Source organism: Citrus clementina, unplaced genomic scaffold, assembly GCF_000493195.1.
Source record: "Citrus clementina cultivar Clemenules unplaced genomic scaffold, Citrus_clementina_v1.0 scaffold_5, whole genome shotgun sequence".
Taxonomy (NCBI): Eukaryota; Viridiplantae; Streptophyta; class Magnoliopsida; order Sapindales; family Rutaceae; genus Citrus; species Citrus x clementina.
The window spans coordinates 26980263-26999855 of NW_006262201.1; the positions used below are offsets into that span (position 1 = coordinate 26980263).

The 19593-nt window shown below is 32.1% G+C and overlaps 2 protein-coding genes across 3 annotated transcripts; one reads left to right on the plus strand and one right to left on the minus strand.

The window, feature by feature from the left end:
• The first annotated feature begins 10011 nt into the window (after window positions 1-10011).
• On the plus strand, window positions 10012-14736 carry LOC18041380 (uncharacterized protein At1g32220, chloroplastic). Its single transcript, XM_006432673.2, has 7 exons — window positions 10012-10263; window positions 11114-11216; window positions 11304-11392; window positions 11595-11650; window positions 12043-12189; window positions 13679-13804; window positions 14356-14736. The coding sequence occupies exons 1-7, from the start codon at window positions 10154-10156 to the stop codon at window positions 14634-14636; spliced, it is 912 nt and encodes a 303-aa protein (XP_006432736.1). The 5' UTR covers window positions 10012-10153; the 3' UTR covers window positions 14637-14736.
• Window positions 14737-14823: 87 nt separating this feature from the next.
• LOC18042010 lies at window positions 14824-18395 on the minus strand. Of its 2 annotated transcripts, XM_006432672.2 has the most exons (6): window positions 18141-18395; window positions 17918-18018; window positions 16845-17452; window positions 16436-16513; window positions 15925-16021; window positions 14824-15169 (listed from the first exon to the last, which is right to left on the minus strand). In XM_006432672.2, the coding sequence occupies exons 1-6, from the start codon at window positions 18213-18215 to the stop codon at window positions 15127-15129; spliced, it is 1002 nt and encodes a 333-aa protein (XP_006432735.1). In that variant the 5' UTR covers window positions 18216-18395; the 3' UTR covers window positions 14824-15126. The 2 variants fall into 2 exon arrangements, with proteins under 2 accessions (XP_006432735.1, XP_006432734.1); XM_006432671.2 differs by lacking the exon at window positions 16436-16513.
• Between the last annotated feature and the right edge of the window lie 1198 nt (window positions 18396-19593).

Here is a 19593-nt window from a genome sequence, read left to right on the forward strand (position 1 = left end):
GTAGTCACTTTCACATGAATTGGATGTTCTTCCACATTGAAAACAAGATTTATAATTTACCAAGAAAATTATATTTCATGTTTGTTTAGGATAAATAAAATGACTTGTGATGGTTTATTTTATCATATTTAACTTTAGTTCTGAGCTAAATTTTTTCCTAACCTTTAAGAAACAAGCTATTGGTAATTATTAAGTAAAATATGTAGATAGTTATTAATATAGTAAAATTAATTTTTAACTTATTTTAGAATAACTTTTTTTTATTTCAAATACACACACACACCCATAAGCCAAGCATTAATATCTTATCTCGATTATAAAAGATAAAAGAAACTGAACTGAATTAGCAACCTGACCCAAATTACTAATCAGAAACCGTTTTGTAACCCGAACCGTGTTGCAACCCGAAATTATAACCCCAAACCAAACCGAATTACGAATCCGAACCGAACCAAATAATTTTTCAACTTGTTTAGATTGAATTCTTAAACTCGAACGGATTACAAACTGAACCGTAAACTAGAAAAACCATAAAAGAATTGTCTAATGAAATAAAGTCAAACGTGTATTATTAAGAGCATTCAAAATGAAAATCCATTAATTATTGTTTGAAATTTAAATTTTCATTTTAATTCAAGGTTATTACCGTTTGACTGATTTAGAAATTGTGAAAAAAAAAATCAGTTCACGAGCCAAGAATTATTAAGATGTAACATTTGTATATCAATCATAAAAGTCAGAAATTAAAAAAAAAATTGGGCGCAATAAATATAGAAACAATGTTACCGGAGCAAAAAAACTTTCTATTTTGTAGTAACTAAAACTTATATATATATATAATGGCACCTCAATAGCAAATTACAAGCCTTCTTTATAGTGCGAAGTGCCAACCCACATACTACCGTGTATTTATTACTAAAACTTGAACTTCTATCTCGAATCCTCATTTGAGATTTGTCATTACTTGTCATTATTATATTGTGTCTGATTCTTATGTATCTTAGCAAATAGATGAAATCACAACGTTTATTATTTTGCGTTCCTAGCAGATTGGAGTATGGAATATCATACTAATGGTATAAATTGAAAAAAAAAAAATTATTCTATACAAAACTCCATAAACCTAATTGGAATTTATCGCTTCCTTTCTATTTGGATTTGTCTCCGAAATTCCAATTTTGTTAAGTATAAAATTATCATTTTTCCTTGTTCATACGTATTTCACACATTCCATCTATATGGAGTTAAGTAAAATTTCATGCGATTCAGTAAACAGAATCTAAATCCAGCATTCTGCAACACTTCATATGAAATAAATGCTTTCATATAGGAATTGCTATAAACGCCAGAGTGTTTATTGATCTTTATTCTATAACGGATTTGAAGATTATCATACCAATTGAAGCCGTGACATATACAAAGTGTTGTTTTGATCTTTGTTTCCTTGTTGATTCAATGATTATAAAATAGGGGGATTGCCAATTTCCCCCTTATTAAAATCATCATATACCACTTGCCACCCCATTATTTTTATAATGACTAATTACCACCCTGCCGTTATAACAGTAATTGAAAATGAGGATAAGAATGTCATTTAACTATTATTTTTTGAATTTTAAATTCTATTCTGACATGTGATGTAAAAAATTAGGTTTTAACACAATAAAATATAAACTTAGATGAAAATAAAAGGTTTTTAAAGTAAATTTACCCAAAAGAGAAAGTGATTTTTCATTTTCTTTACTTCTTATCATTTCGGGTGTCAGAGAGAGTTTCAAAATCAAAATTTTTTCAATTGTCTTTTTGCTAAAGCATTTGTGTACATGTGGAGATGATTCTATTACCATTCCAGGTTAGTGAATGGTTAAAAGCACACATTTAATACAACCGAAATTTTTATCTTTATTTACTGATTGTTGTCTGTTGATGCTAAAGTGATAATGTTATGGGTATTTTCAGAAAAAGTTTCTGATAAACATATTTAGGCCTATAAATAATATGGATGCTAAGTAATCGGTATTCTGGTTTTTTATTTTAAGGAATAACTCATTTTTTTATTTTTTTTAGTGTACGAATTGATGTTGAATTGGGGAAAAAAAATTTGGCTTTGTTTATGTTTTAAGGTATTCTTCTTTATAAGTGTTAAAGAAAATTATTTTTTTAATTGTTAGTTATTTTAAATCATGTGCCTGAATTAAAAAAAATGTTAATTTTTCTTTTCTAAGTATCATGATTTGAATATTTATATTGACAGATGGATCAAATACATGTCAAGGTTCACTTTGATGGTAAACTAATTGACCTAGGTGAATATGAGATAGAATGTTTAAGCTTGGTGGCTCTAATTAATGATGTTATGGAGAAAGTAGTTAATAGACATCGGCTGGATGATGAAAAGTTCATGATAATGGTTGAAATTCCTTCTTCAGGTGCTAAGCAGTTACTAGAGATTGACATGGAGTTGTTGAGTTTTGTGAACCTAATGCTATCTAGAAAAATTACTTTATTACTTCTAGAAATGAAGTCATTGCCATCGGAGGCAATGCAATCAGACATTCTTGAAAATCATCAAACATCTTTTATTCCTGAAAATTCTTCTAAAAATACTCTTAAAAGGATGTTTGAGGCTTATGAGGAAGGCAATAAACCTACAATGGCAGATGCAATTCATCATGAACAAGTAACTAAATGGACTGACGAACCATTAGACGATGATGATAATGAACCATTGGACAATGACAATGCCAACAGTGTGGATTCTATAAATTGGACTGATGATGAAATTGGGGAAATTGTGAAGATTGACAATGAGGATGTAGAAAACATAATAGATTCCAGTGATAATTCTGATTTTGACAATAAGGCACTTCTATCTGATTATGAAAGTGGTGATAAGGATACTTCACTTGATGATTTTCATTTGAACTTAGATGAAGATAGTATTCAGATGATGGCCAGAGAATTAAGAGCACAAATGTTCAGACAAATGGCTGATGAAGAAATCATATTGGAGGTTGGTCAGGTGTTTTCTACTGTAGATGAATTCAGGAGTGTCCTTAAGGACTTTGCAATCCAACAAGGTTGTGTTCTACACAGGGAGAAGAATGAGAGGGCCAGAGTCACTGCTTTATGTTCAAACAAAAGATGCAAGTGGAGAATTCATGCTTCATTGATGGTAGATAAAATTAGTTTCATGATCAAAACAATCAAAGGTGGAGCGCACACGTGCGTACCACTTATTAAGAACCCTGAGACAACCAGTAAATGGGTGGCTGAGAAATTATTTGGTGTAATTAAGTCAAATCCTGAGATTTCTTCATCTTCTATAGCTTCTGTATTATTAAGTAGATTTGGTACTGCTACAAATAGGAGAAGGCTATACACGGCCAAGAAAAGGGTATTAAAAATGTGCGAGGGTGATTATATTAACTCGTATGCTCTACTCAATGATTATGCCAATATTTTGCTTATGACTAACAACGATGCAACAGTAAAAATTAGTCAAGAATTGGTTGGAAACGAGAATAAATTTAAGAGAATTTTCATTAGTTTCAAAGCTCAACAGCAAGGGTTCATGAAGGGGTGCAGAGGATTCATTGGTTTAGATGGTTGCCACTTGAAGACATCTTTTGGAGGCATTTTGATTTCTGCTGTTGCTTTAGATGCAAACAATGGTGTTTTTCCTTTGGCTGTGTGTATATGTGAGGTTGAATCGAGGGAGAGTTGGACATGGTTTCTAGAACTATTTAAACAGCATATGGATATCCACAATGATATGGCTATCTCATTTATGTCTGATAGACAAAAAGGTTTAATTCATGCTCTTCAAGATGTTTTTCCAAGTTCTGAAACTAGATATTGTGCAAGACATGTGTATGTCAACTTTAGAAAACAAAATTCAGCTGAGATTTTGAGGGAACACTTTTGGAAAGCGGCAAGAGCCACCAACAAGACTGACTTTGATGATGCAATGACAACAATAAACAAAATTGATGAAAATGCTTACAAGTAGCTAGTTGACAATGATCCAAGCACATGGTCATGCCATCATTTTGACCCATTCTACAAGACTGATCATGTGACACACAAGATGTCAGAGTCATGGAATAGTTATCTAAATGAGTATAGAAGGAAACCGATTTTAGAGCTTCTTGAATTTATTAGAATGAAGCTTATGAAAAGGATGATAAAGAGGAGGGAGAAGTGTGAGGATTGGGAGTCAAATATACCTCCACGAGTACAAAAAAAAATTGCTAAGATTGCCAAGGCTGCAAGACGTGTGTCAGTTATAAAAGCAAGCAAATATCAATTTGAAGTTGTAGAGATTATGCCTGACATGGAAAGGCACTATATTGTGGACCTGAACAAATGGTATTGTGAGTGTGGTGGGTGGCAGATGAGTGGGCTTCCATGCAAGCATGCCATGGCTGGAATTTTACATAGTCATGGCGAGCCATCTGATTATGTTGACAAGAGCTTAACAAGGGAGGCATATCTGCTTACTTATTCAGCAACAATTAATCCCCTTCCAGACAGGACTAATTGGCCTAAAATTGATAGGCCAATTTTAAAGCCTCCTGTTAAAAAAGTTCAACCGGGGAGACCTAAGTTGAATAGAAGAAAAGAAGTGAATGAGGCTAAAAAGAAACCATTCCATAAGAGAAGATTCACTGTGAAATGCAGCATATGTCATGAAATGGGGCACAACAACAAAAAATGCCCAGCTTACAAGGTATAAATATTAATAAATTCTGAAATAAAATTTTATTGAATTGACATAGCTTTTGACATTGTAAAAGGAGAAGGATGTTTGCTCAAGCTCTGCGAATTACCAAGTGCTAGCAGAACGAGAAGCTCTACCAGTAGAAGCAGGTAGTGGACTAACCTTAAAAAGTGCCTATATTTAATGTTTGTGAGAAATAATAATATTTTTTCAGGAACAAATAAAGCTCACCAATTAATTGGACAACAACAATTATCTACATCCATTAAAGTGAAGCAAAGTAAAGTAAGATCTATGCAGGCTTCACAAGCACAAATTAATCAAGTAGTTGCACAAGCACAACCTGAACAAGCACCAGGTAATATTTAACATCTATGTTAATTCCTTATTTTTATGTCCATGAATAATAACTAAATTAATACTTTTTAGGAATATATGGACCTCAAAGTACAATTGGACAACAACAACAACCTGCATATATTATAGCGAGGCAAAGGAGGGCTAGACAAGGGCATGATCAAGGAACTGGTAACAACAACAATAATGGGATTATTAATACCGAGCCTGTTCTAAAAAAAGTCAGAAAAGAGAGCAAAGATAGGTTGAATGCAACTCAACCATCAGCTTCTATGCTCGATGGCTTTGGTGGTTGCATGTAATATCTAGTAAAATATGATATCTAATTAGTTTTGTTAACTATTGTAGCATGGGATAAAGGTGGCTTCATTTGTTGGGTATGTGGCAATAAAATTCATACCATTTGAATATTGTGTTTACTTTTGGTTAGCTATGATAGAATCTTCTTATATTATGATTACATTTAGCTTATATGTCATTGATGCGTCAAACGATTACTCCCTGATTTTGATTATAACGAAGATATATAATTTTTTTTTTGGCAATGCGGTAAGATTTTGTTGGATTGTTTTTGTAATAAGTGATTGCGTATTTTTTTTTTTTTTTGCAAGATTATAATTGTGGAGACATAAATGGTTGAAATGATAGAATATTCGGGAATGTTTGTGCAAGGAATGTGGTCTGACAGAAGTGACGCAGATTAGGCTTATTGCAATTGTGTTTTACGGGTATATATAGCTAGATTCATGAAATTAGAAAATAAACGTTAGTCTTCCTATTAATATTCATTTTTTTCAATCCATATATTAATGGCAATTAAGTCTTTTTGACTCTAAAAGTAAGGGCACTTTTAAAATTTCACTTTGTTATATATCAATTAAAACATATGGGGGTAATTGTGTAATTTTATCCACTAGAGCTAAGAAAATTGACGCCAATCTCTTGTCATTTGGACAATAGGGGCAAATAGGTAAAAATACTTAAAAATTGAGCAACTTCTGTTACTGTTATAACGGCAGGGAGGAAATTGGTCCTTATGAAAATAATAAGGGGAGAATTGGTATATAATGATTTTAATAAGGGGGAAATTGGCAATCTCCCTATAAAATACACAGAAAAAATGAATATATATGGTTTTTTTTTCATAAAATGTATGTAAACTAATTAAGCTGATTAATCTTCTTACCAAATCATCTAAAATGTTTTTAAAATTAAAAATTTCATACATCAATTGGCTCGAAAAAGAATGAAGCCCTAATTGAATTGTTCGAACTAGAAGAACTTCAAAAGAAGGTTTTGTAAGAACAAGATCGATGCCAAAAGAATTAATGACTCAGTCACTCAAATAGGCTCGCAAACCAGTACCCACCACAATATGGAAAGAGAATTTATGAATGGGTTTGTGGGGTTCACAACACAGTAGCCCCCAATCATAATTTTTCATGTTGTATGATTGTGCGCACTTGATTAATATTTTTTTGTTGCCTTTATTAATTATAATTAATTACAATTTTACGCACATAATTATCTAATTATAGTAAGATGTCATTTGATTCTTTATTACTGGTTTGTATAAGGTTTCACCGGCCATTAATGGAGATTAGCTTATTCAACTATTCACATTTTGGAAAACAAGTATTTATTTATTTCTTTCTTTTGTTTTATTCCCTTGACAAATGATTTTGATTATTCCAACAGGTTGATGAAGCAAGAATCAGTGATTGTAATCAGCTTTGTCTAGGTTTTACATCAATAAATTGTTCAATAACCATTTACGACTACCGACTTCTAGTCATGAAGAGCAATATGATGCAAGAATCCTCATTTATAATTAAAATATAATTAATTTTTAAATCCATAATTAATTAATGTTCACTAAATGCTGTGTAAATTAATTAGGATCATAGGGTTCGAGTTTTAAATATGGATGCATGCGCGCATTGATTTTTTTTATAAACATTATGTTCTTTTTATAAAAAAATTCGCAGCTTCCCCACCCATTTTTAAGGTTGCACCCAAGACTTAAATCCTTAGAAGATCGTTCTTCTTATCACCAGAAATAGTCCTTAGGTTCAATGGGTGCGTGTTTTGAGTTAATAATATGTTTGTTCAAATTGCATGTTGTAGGATCAACTTACAAGAAATTGGTGGCTTGTACCTTCAAATGATAATGTGTTTGTGTGATATTGGCCTAATGAATTGTTGATACAAATTTTTGCCTAAAGTACAGTAATTGACTTGCATTCCATACTTTTTTTTAAATCAAGTTTTATGGCCTATTTTCTCCAAAAGGCGGGCATCACAAATCACGGATCTCCTTATACTTAATTGTTATGCAAAAAGAAAAAAAGGTCAAAAGGGACCGACATGCCGACAATAACCTCTAACACTCAAATTAGTTACTTTTACTCAATTTTTTAGGGAGAGAAAATATAAAGTGAGATGGACAAAAAATTTTCATTTATTTTATGCCTTTTTCTCTTCTCTTCAAATGTGGGAGGCTTAACCTTTATATATGCAACTTGAAGCATAAGGTGGAGGAGTCATCATGACATATGACATTGTTATTGTGACATGTATCCACAAAGTCTATGCATGAGATACGTATTTATATGTGTCAAGACTTGTTCATAACAAGTCTTATTTGGACACTTGTCTTGATTTTGTGCCTCTAACCTTCAATGCACTTGCGCTTGAATTCGAAGGTTATGTTGGTATTTATAATGAAGATTGATTTTGTAATATTTCACCCACAAGCAAATTTTATAAAATTTTTGCCCATAAGCGTATTTCATAAAATATTTGTTAGCTTATAGACTCATTATGTAGTATGTTTACCTGCCCGTAGGCACATTCAATAGAATACTTGTTAATCCTTAGGCTCATTCTATAGAGTGTTTGTTAGATCATAGGTTCATTCTGTAGAATATTTCATTCACAAGCTTATTTTGTAAAATGTATATTTGTCCTTACATACATTTTGTATAATGTTTATTTTCCCCTAAGATTGTTTTTGTATAATGTTTATTTTCCCATACATTTGTATACATTTTTTTTTTTGTTCATCTAATTTTTTTTTTCTATAGAATCTAATTGTGTACGAAAACTGCTGTCTGATTTTTTTAAGATTCGAATTTTTTTTACTCGCACACGATTAAAAAGTCAAAAAAGGCCGATTCACTATTTCTACTTTTATCTTTACATTACAAATAAACCCCTGTAGTTTTTATCGTTCATATTATCAAATGCATAATTTCTTTCTTTCTACGTCTAAGGAACAACTCCAAGAGATTTCATCATAGGTGATGGAATCTCCTAAAAAAAAATCGATTTAATAAGGTCAGTAGTATTTTCTTATAAACAAAATTCATGAAAATTTCAAATTTAGTCCTTTAAAGCAGGAGCAATGTCTTTGAAAGCGAAGAAAGAATTAATGAAAAAAACAAAAAATATATATATATACTTCCGCCAAATCAGTAAGAACGTGTCTTTTATCTTAAGTCTTTTATAATTGGTTTATTATTATTATTTATTTTATTTATTTTTGTCGATCATAGACTGAGTCCAACAATCAAATAAACACATAATATGTTACGATTTTTGTTATTAAGTTACAAAGATACGATCCAAGACTTATAAACTAGTAGATTTAGATTCAATAATGAGTTGATCATTGTACTAACCTTTTAGAAAGATATAATTAATAGTTATTAGATAAGAATTTAAAATTAATTAAATCTTAAATGTATATTGCTATGCATGCACTTGTAAGAGAAGCTTATGAAGAATTAAAACTAGATCCAAATTCATAAATTAGTATTATTTTATAACTAAGAGTGTGTTCAGGACTGATGTGCTGCAGCTAGATTGTCAAAATATTTGGTTACACCTTTCAGTTGGGTTTTGCCAGCTCAACAACTTTTTTCCTTTCAGTTGTGTATTGATTATTATAAATATTTATCAACTTTCACTCCACAACTATTATGTTGCGTTTATTTTCTAAAGTGTGAGTGAAGAGTGTGGATTCTTCCAATTTCAGTGTTTACTTACACATTTTAAGAGAGGATTGGGAATCCCACTCTGTGGGCTCCATTGATTTTTGGAGTGGGGAGTGGGAGTAGAAACATACTCCACCTCTTCCTTTTCTACCTTCCTTTATTAAATTAAATATAATTATATTTAATAAAAAAATAATATTATATTTATCTAAATAATAATATTATATGTATTTAAATAATATTATTATATTTAACTAAATAATAATTTACATTGATTCTAAGTTAAAATTACTTAAGAATAATAATAATAATATATTAATAGAGAATTAATAATATTACTTTATGCTATCTTCATTTAAAAATATAATATTATTATATTTATTTAAAAATAATAGTATTATATTTATTTAATATTAATAATTAATTTAAAAATATAATAAAATAAATATTTATTCATCAAATATATATTTTATTAACTTTGTAATTAAAAACTACAATTATTTAAATAAGGGTAAAATTATAATTTGAAACTATTTACTATCAATTCAAGACAAAATAAACACATAAATTGGATTCTGATCTTTATTTCATACTTCTATTTTAGTGCAAATAAATAACATACTCTCACTGCCACTCTCCACTCTCAATCCTAAGATTCTCGCTCCTTAGGATTCTCAATTCAATTCAAAATATAAACAATACTTTAAAATTTACCAAACACTATCAACTTCTACTCCATGACTATAACTTTTATCATATGACAACTGCATTTGAAAAATTACAGTCTCTTATTACTAAATATATCCCAAATATGAATCTAACTTATTATTACATTAAACTCTAATAATAAGCCACTCACGTTTATCAAGCGATACTTGGTGGATTTATGAATTTAAACGTTATTATGCCAAACCACAAGGTAAAATGATAAAATACTTTTAAAAAATCCTCGTCAGTAGGAAATGTGGTTATTCATTATTGTTTCATTCTTTTTCCTTCGTTCATTTCTTCTCGCTGGCCGGAAAAGCTCCACTCACTGCTGTTAATTTAGACTCCACAAAAACAAAAAAGAACAATGGCGACGTCGTTTTCGTGCTACGGCGCCGTTTCCACGCTTCGCACTCCCATTCCACTCTCTAGACTTTCCACCTTTCGTTCTCCGTCCGTCTCCACTATTCCGAACCGGTGGCTCTCTATCTCTCTCCCCACCTCTCACTTTAATTCAGTATTTATTTTTTTGGCTTCAAAGGATACGCCTCTTCTGATGAATAAATGGAAATATTAATTTTTTAAAATTATTTATCTTTTAGACTATATATTTTAAGTTAATTAAACTGCTTCTCAATTCTCATTGAACTTAAATTAGATTTCCTTTTTGGAATTTTCATTTTTCAATTGGAAAGGAAATGAGTGTTTCCGGTTCAGAAAAGAAAAAAAGTATTTTTTTCTTCTATCGATAATTCTGTTGTAGCTATTAAAATGTGTGTTAAAATTATGTATGTTAAATTTCCGTCTACAAGTTTATTAATTACAGGGTTTTGTAAGACTTTTCTTTGCCAGAAGATAAATTGCACAAGAAAAAGAATCAAAAACTCAAGTTTTGGTGGAATTCAGTAATATATAGGGCAGTAGAATTGTCTTGATTACTCAAAATTACGAGGGGATTATCTACAAATTGTTTGTTAATTAACAAAGTTGTTGGGGCGTTACTGGGGGAAGAGGCATTCCCGTTTGAGCTCGGTTAATAGTACATTGGAAGAACAATTGAAGAAGTAATAGAATTTGGAATACTGAGAATTCTTTAAAGAAAAGTTATAAGTTTCTCAGGTGTTTTACTTAAACTGATGATAAAATAAGCTTTATACATAGTTGAGTAGTAACCCCATTGGTCTCAAAATCTTAAGCTGATGGGAGAGAGTAAAAAAAATGGTTTTATTTTTTGGCCCTTTACGCTGTATGCTGTTTGTGTTTTTCTTCTATCGTGGTTTTAAGACCTGATCTAATCATTTTATGTGGTTTTCTTATCTGATTTTAGGTTCTACAAGTTTAGAGTCAAGTGCAGCCGTGCGGAAGCAGGTGTAGTGGATGACTCTAGGTCTGCTCCAATAGATGTTGTTGCAGATGTTAAGTCTGAGCGGGTATGAACTGGGATGAATTGTCTCTTTTGAGATCATCAATAAAGGCTGCATCTTGATCATGAATTTCTCATCAAGTGTTCTTAGCAGGTTGTGGTCTTAGGAGGCAGTGGTTTTGTTGGTTCTGCAATATGCAAGGCTGCAGTGTCCAAGGGCATAGAGGTCATAAGCCTAAGCAGGTGCCATAAATTTTCAACCAAATTGACATGCATTTTAATAACTTTTTCGAACTTTTGTTGTTTTCATTTTCAGTTTGGTTGTTATCTCATCTGTAATTATAGAATAGTCGTAATCGAGAACACTATTTTCAGTTCTATTGTATTTTTACTTTTTTCTTTTATCATATTTGGTTTGAAATCTAAAACTTTCATCACGTCTCAGGTCAGGACGTCCTACTTACTCTGGGTCATGGGTAGATCAAGTTACTTGGAAATCAGGCATGTTCTATTATTTATCCCTTGATTAAGGTATCTGTTCTTTGGAATAATTAGCATGGCAGTAACAAGTTTCAGTCTTTAGATTGTAATGCAGGTATGTAATTGGGAAATTCACCCAAGTTTTTATATTATTAGTGGTCGAATGAAAAATATAGGTATATAAAAGAGGAACTCTATTATTTTAATAAATGGAATCATGAATGACATGGAATATTGAAAAGCATTGACAAACCTTATAAGCTTCTAAATTTGATTGACATGTCTTTTTTCTATATGCTGTACATCTGTTACTTAGAGATTGATAACTTATCAATCTTGTCTTTTCTCACAGTTAGTGGAATGCACAGTTATTTGATGGATGCAGACTGTTAAATTATATTCATATTGTGTAGGAGATGTTTTCTATGTAAACTGGGATGAAGTACTTACTGGGGCCACTGCAGTAGTTTCTACCATTGGAGGCGTTGGTAGTGAGGAACAGATGCTACGGATCAATGGTGAGGCTAATGTTGTGGCAGTGAATGCTGCAAAGGAATATGGTAAGAGACTGTCAATGAACATATTACAGTAATTTTAATGTTCAAGTTCTATATTTTTCCTCATTTTATCGTAGTTGGGTATAATATTTTCATTTACTGGATTTTTGGAAAAACCCTGATCGGGGACCTAAATAATTAGCTTGGCTCAGCAAACCTTAGGTATGCCCTCCATGACTCAACATTCATTCTGAGGTTTGAAGAAATATATTTCAACCATAAGGTGAGCATGCTGCACGGCTGAAATGGATGACTAGTTTGCTAATTCTTGATTTAAATCATCTAGTATGCTTCCTCAGCCTTGTTATGTTGACATGGGATGTAAAGGAAAATCCCCTGTTCTGAGATTGAGAGATTATGAGAGCTGTAGAGTTCTACTTCACTGAGTATATTTGGCCTTCTTGTCTTGTTTGCATTAGAAAAGTCTATGACTGATTTGCATCTTACCCCATACAACTCAAATTTCATGTGCTTAGCACAGCCCAGTGACTTAATGAGTCAGACATTTTGACTTAAGCCTCTAAAGTTTAAATGCTTCAGTTAGGGAGAAAGTTTCCAATTACTTCCTTACCTGCATGGCAACTGAACATGGTTTGCCTCCAGAATTAAGAATTTCTATCTTAGAACTATTCAAGAGAGTTCAACCTTTGCCTCTTATGGTACCAATTTGATTTTCCAGTTCCTCTGTTGACAATGCAGCCGAAACTTATGTGTTTTTAATTACAGAAAAAAAAAGAAAAAGAAAAAAGAAAAAAGAAAAAAGGTTGTGGTATTGAGACGATGAAAAGTGTTTATTACCCCACAGAGGCTATATCTTGTTTTCCATGTCAGAGAAAAGAATTTGTAAAGGAAAAGATTAGACACATCTAGGGCGATGATGTCTGTCTTTCTTCAGAGCATGACAAGGCAGAACTCAATGATGAATGAATTTATTGATTTTTTCAACATAATGAGGATCCCTGAGGAAATAAAAAGAAACTATGGAAGTGGATGATAAAACAATACGCAATCAATCATCAACAAATTGAAGATAGCCAATAATGTTAATTAATCACGGAAGAATATGGTTGATTTTGACCTTTCTTTCACTCATTATGCGCATCTAACGATGATTGATATACACGATGTCAATTACCTGACATGGAAGATGTATCAATTCTGCGATATGAAATCAATGGTTTAATTTGTAATGTATTTTAGAGAACATTGAGTTGACGCATCCGTTCCAATTTTATTGGATGTCTCCGAGTTGAAGCATCAGTTGTATTTGAACTTTTTTGAAATATATATATATATAATGTGATTTCTTCACTCTCAAATGGGTCATAGAGATTTTCTGAAAGAACAGAAGTTCTTGGAAATTTAGCTTCTTAGTTCCAAAAACTTGTCCATTTTGTATTTCTTTAAGCGTTCTTGTTTATGTGCGCTATTTGTATATTGGAAATGTTGTGCCAAAACCTATCAACTCACATGATCTCCTTTTTTCTTGCAGGAGTTCCCAAGTTTATCTTGATCAGTGTGCATGATTACAATTTGCCATCATTTCTACTTTCATCCGCATATTTCACAGGAAAGAGGAAAGCAGAATCAGAAGTTCTTTCAAAATATCCAAACTCTGGTAATTTGGAATATGTCTTTGCTTTTTGGTTATATTTTGGAAATTATTTATTGATGTTATGTATAATAGGGCAATCCCAGCTTCTATCCTTGGTTAAAATGCGGCCAACTTAGTGTCAGACTAGATACTTGTTTGCAAGTGCTTTGCTTATGATTATTGATGTGCATGAAAAGTCACCACTATAGGATATTTCACAACTGTAAATTGAGGTTAAACAAGAAAAATGTATCTTTAAAAGCTTGTGTTACTACTGTTATTCATCAATGCCTTCTTCATGAAACTACATTAATTCAATGTATTTATATTGTGGTAAAGTAGAGGAAAGACCCCAGAAGGAGCATCGCTAATCATAATTGCTTGTTGGGATATTAATAGTATAGAGCTTGGAATGATATGTATTCTTCCTGTCAATTCATGGCCAATGTGCATCATGTCTTAATGACTATACAATCAGACGATTGGCTGCCATACATCCCTATCATTTACAACTTGCATGATTTATCTCCTTACTCTTTGTTTTCACTATATTCATTGGCTTGAGTCTTCCTCAGGTGTCGTTTTAAGACCCGCTTTCATATATGGGAAGCGAAAGGTGGGTGACTTTGAAATTCCTCTGGATTTGATTGGGGAACCAGCAGAGAGAATTCTTCGTGCTATAGAAAACTTCACGAAACCATTAAGTTCTATTCCAGCATCAGATCTGCTCTTGGCTCCACCTGTTAGTGTTGATGATCTTGCACTAGCAGTACTAAATGCAGTCGTGGATGATGATTTCTTTGGCATTTTCACAATCGAACAAATCAAAGAAGCCGCAGCAAAAGTGAAGGTGTAAATTAGCATCTGATGGCAAATCTTTACCTCCTTTGGGCTTAATAGCATTACGCAAATATGTTAATAATAGCATTACACAAATATGTTAATAAACCGTACTGTTTATTAGATTTCCCAAATTTTTCCGCATTTTAAAATCCTGAACCGGAAAACTTTTATATATATATAACACACAACATATGATAAGATGAGTGTTACTGAGTGTAAGTATATTTCGCTTTTGAAAATGCTCTCCAATATGTACCCCTATTATCAATGCCTGTTCACATTTGTAAGGAGGTAAAACTCAATTACAACAAATATTAATAATACTTGCACTCCTTCCGGCTTTCCAATGAGAACAAGTTTCTTTAACTAAGAATCTGGCTTTCAAAACAAGTTTCTTCAACTAAGTGTCCGGCATTGGACACAAGTTCCATGAAGAAAAAGAGTGGTATTGTGGATTGAAATCTGTGATAAAATCATTTTCCACATGCATCGTGTTGAAGGGCCTAGCTGCGACGATTCTTCGCCATTGACTGCTCAGTAAGATACCTATAACATTGACAAGTTTTCATGACCTAAGAAAGTTCCATATCATATGACAATTTGAAATATCACTTTATATGACTATTAACAATTGTTAATACTTAGATCAAAGGTACATTCCTAAGAAGAACCCTAAAGAGAGATGTCAATAGACTAATCAGATCATAAAAATGGAAGAACAATAAGGAGATCAGTATAGTTCAGAGGGTTTAACAACATCACATTTTCAAATACAATACGAATAAAAATCAAACATGCATCTAAACTGATGATCTAATTCCACAAAATCTGCCTATCACATGTTTTTTCTATTGATATGCATCAACTATTTTTTGTTTTTACAAATCATATAGACATGTGAGTGTGGATGATTTTTTTTACCCTCTATGTGATGGAAGGACAAGCAGATAGTATTTATGGAACATATCAGGCTGGATGGAATGCACGTGCATTACATTAGGATCAACCCACCAAATTGAACAAATAGTGTAGATTTTATGGTATAAATTGACTTGTAATGGCAATTTACATGAACACAGTACCTGAAAAAGTCCGTGGTCAGGATAAATTTTGTGAACCAGACTCGTTATTAACATAGATATTTGTGTTCGTAAATTAATCTAAATAGGTAATGTAAGGTAGAAGAATGTGCCCAATTCCATAAATAGGTGGCATAAGGTACACGTGCATCATCAATAATCATTTGAAGAAAGCAATAAATTTTGTTTCAAAATATCAAAGCAACATGAACAATTACTTACTTGCCAGTGTAGAAGCCTGCAGAATACCAAGCATTTAAAACAACTGTGAGATCTGTTTCAGAGCTAATACTTTCATTCTCTTTCTTTTCCTCAATCTCTGTAATTCATGGGGGCAAAATAAGTATTAAAATTAGACACTGGTATGTCCATTGCTAATGGATGAAAGAGATACAGACAGGTGTTCAGAACAACAGAAAAAAAAAATTAGCCAAAAGAGAAAAAAATCATAAGAAAGAGATGCAGAAAATTTGTATAGAAAGATGGCAATATTCACAATAATTGTAATTTGACATGGCATAAGAATATGCATGTACACAAGACTGTTAAAGCAGCATTAATAATATATTTTAAATTTCAACATTTAAACTGGATTCAGCAAATTCAATAACTAAATTGGCCCTTACAGGTCAAATTTTGTGGGCAAAGAATATAGAAACTAATATATCCATCTGCATTGGATGCTAGAGATATGGATAGAGATACTGAGGATCCATTTGAGGCAGTAGCGCACCTGCTTCACCCTCTTTATTTTCGGAGGATTCTCTTAAAGTAAAAGGGGTAGAGCAGCTGCGCTGTCCCCAAACGACCCCTGAGAACAAGAAGAAAAATAGCCAATCTGTCATAAGAAAAGGATGAAGACATTTTTTGTGGAATGGTGGTCATAATTAAAATATATGAACTGCATTTGGGCAATCCAGGACATTTAAAGTTATTAACAAGCCAATTTATGGGCAGATAAACAAAGCTGACATAATGTCCAACAAGATTTTATTCCTAATGCCTGTCATTTCCTAGCAGCACAATTGCCTACTCCCAGCAAATAATAGTCTAGAAGGTGTTTTTTTTTTTTTTCCAAATTCATCTATTGGCAGAGAGATTCTCAAATTATCCACTACATTCATCTGGAAAACCAAGCTTACCTTCATTTATATCAGGATAAACAAAACTTTTTGACTTCATGGAAGATATTGCTTTTCCTGCAGCTCCCATTGCTGTGTTGACAATGTCATCATTGACAAGAGAGGTTGACTTTCGAGATGCTGCTGCTGCGTTTTTATCAGTACAAGTTTTACTGGTGCATGCACCACCCAAAGAACAGGAAGGATATGCTGTGCATGGAGCTACCAAAAATTGACAACCATATGGACAACATGAACAGACAACAGTTTGAGATTCTTGGCTTGCAGGGACAGGATGTTCCTGAGAAGTAGTATAGGTACCCCACTGAGCACCTTCACCTGAAAATTGGTAATTCCAAGCACTAAATTGATGAAGCTGCTGCAAAATCTGTTGCTTCTTCTCCTCAAGCTCATAATACTGGCTAAGTAACTGGTTATAATCATCGGAACCTTGTGAATGTGAATGGCCTTTAACCGCATCATTTGTGGCCAGACCATTTGATGACTCTACATGCAGTTCAGGTGCATATGATTCTACACAAGGATCTTCTTTAACTGACATGATGTTTTCAGTCTCTCCCATTTCTGTTTTGGTTTCTAGCACAAGAGCATTGGCATCTTCTGCCTCCCTAAGAATTCATGATGTGGGGGCAAAAAAAAAAAAGCACATGTGATTATTTATGCAACAACTTACAATCCTTAACGATAATTTCAATTTCTCAATTTTTTTTTCCTTTTAAGTGTCGATTCCAAGCCCAAGGTCGATCATAAAGATTCCAAGGTTGGTAGAAGGACCGTATGGATTACTGAAATTATAATAAACAGCCATTTGCTATGTTTAACAGCCCAAGTAAGCGATCTTAAAGACGAAAACTACACAGAATTCACTCACTCAAAATTGAATTTCAAGAGCTAGACTATTCATTAACCACAAAAATTTCTCTACAATAAAAAATTATCTCCAACAAGAAGTGCAACAGAATAAATTCTCTATGATTCATTAAAACTGACATAATATTGCTTATAAATTTAGAATATCACAAAAATATGGCTACAAATTAAAATAATAGTAATAATAACAATAATACACGGACCTTCTAGGCTCATGATTTTGATTCTCGTGAGCAGAGCCAATTGCTTCGCCACTACTGGTGACTTTTTCTTCAACATTGGTTTTATTCTTGCCATGCATTTTCTGATATATGCGAAAAAAAAAACACATAAATAAATAAATAATAAGAAAATTAACACTAAACTCAAATTAATAAATTTAATCAAGAAAATCAAAATAGAGATTATTATTATTATTATTTGAACCTTGTATTTGGACATGGCATCGTCGAATGCTTTGACAAGCGCCGAGTCATCCCACAACTCACCTTCCTTGCCCATCTCTCTTTCTCTCCTCTTCGCAAAACCCTAAACCCTAAACACTTCTACAATTGTCGGTATTCAATTTTTGTACATCACGGCAACGGCATAAAGTATAATTACAAAAGCCTCCACCAAGGTTTAGAGAAATAACATAATGTAGAAAGGTTTCACATAATGGACACTGACCTCCCCTCTAACTCTAAGTGTAATGCCCTCAACTGACACCTGTTGATATTGGGAATTGGGATGCTATGCGGCTTTTAAATTATAAGTGCTATAATTTTTTTAAGACTTAATTATATATATATACACAGACACATACATATTCTCTTTTTATGTAGTTACTAATAAATAAGTGATGAGTGTGTAGTGTCACATATTAAGTTGTAAGAAGAAAAGAAGATGTAATGATGAAATCTACTTACATCATTACATGAAAAGAGTGGTTATTTTATTACAAGGTCCATTTTATTTCATTTACTTTTATATATATGGAGATTATTAATGGGTCGGACGGCACTACGACACAAGTATGATACAATATAAGCACGTTTGGGTGGGGCACGGGGCACGGCACGTGGGCAGGACATGGATCTTGAAAGCACGGCACAATAATAAAAACATGCAATAAGTACGTTTTATTTTTTAATGAAAGTAAACTTAAAATTTTATGATTTTACAAATAACTTGAAATTGAATCTTTTAAATTCATTTAATTCTTGGTTAAAAAACTATAATTGATTTATATTTATAATTTATTAAATAAATAGTTGATATCATGATTTTAATGAATAAAATTATAAATATAATAATTTTATAAATATGCATTAATATTATTGTGAACTGTGATCTATGACTTTATTTAAGTCCAAGTTAACAATTAAGTTAACCCTTAAGAAAAAAAAAATTATTATTATTGTTAAGTATTAAAAAAAATTATAATATTTTAAGGTCAAACTTAATAATTAATATTACATTCTCTTACTTAATATTAGTTTATTATTATTGAATATAGATTTGAATTTTGAATTTTTTATTCTATTAAATTTAAATAAAGGCACATAAACCTAAATAATATATAGACCTGAAAAAAAATACGCTAACAACTTGTCATGCGCTCTTAAAAAATTAAAAAAAAAAGAAAAAAAAGTTTATGGGCTTTTTTCCTTAGGCACGGCATGACACGTGCCGTGCCGGGCCTAAGTAAAAAATATTAGGCACGGCACGGCACGGGCACGAGCGCGCATGGACCTTTCTTTAATAGGGCGGGTTGATATGGCACAACATGACTGATTCTCATTCTCATCTATTGTGATTCCAACCTATTTCTATTCTCGTTTAGTAAACGTAGCATAAGTGTAATGCTCTTGACTGACACATGTTTGATACTGAGATG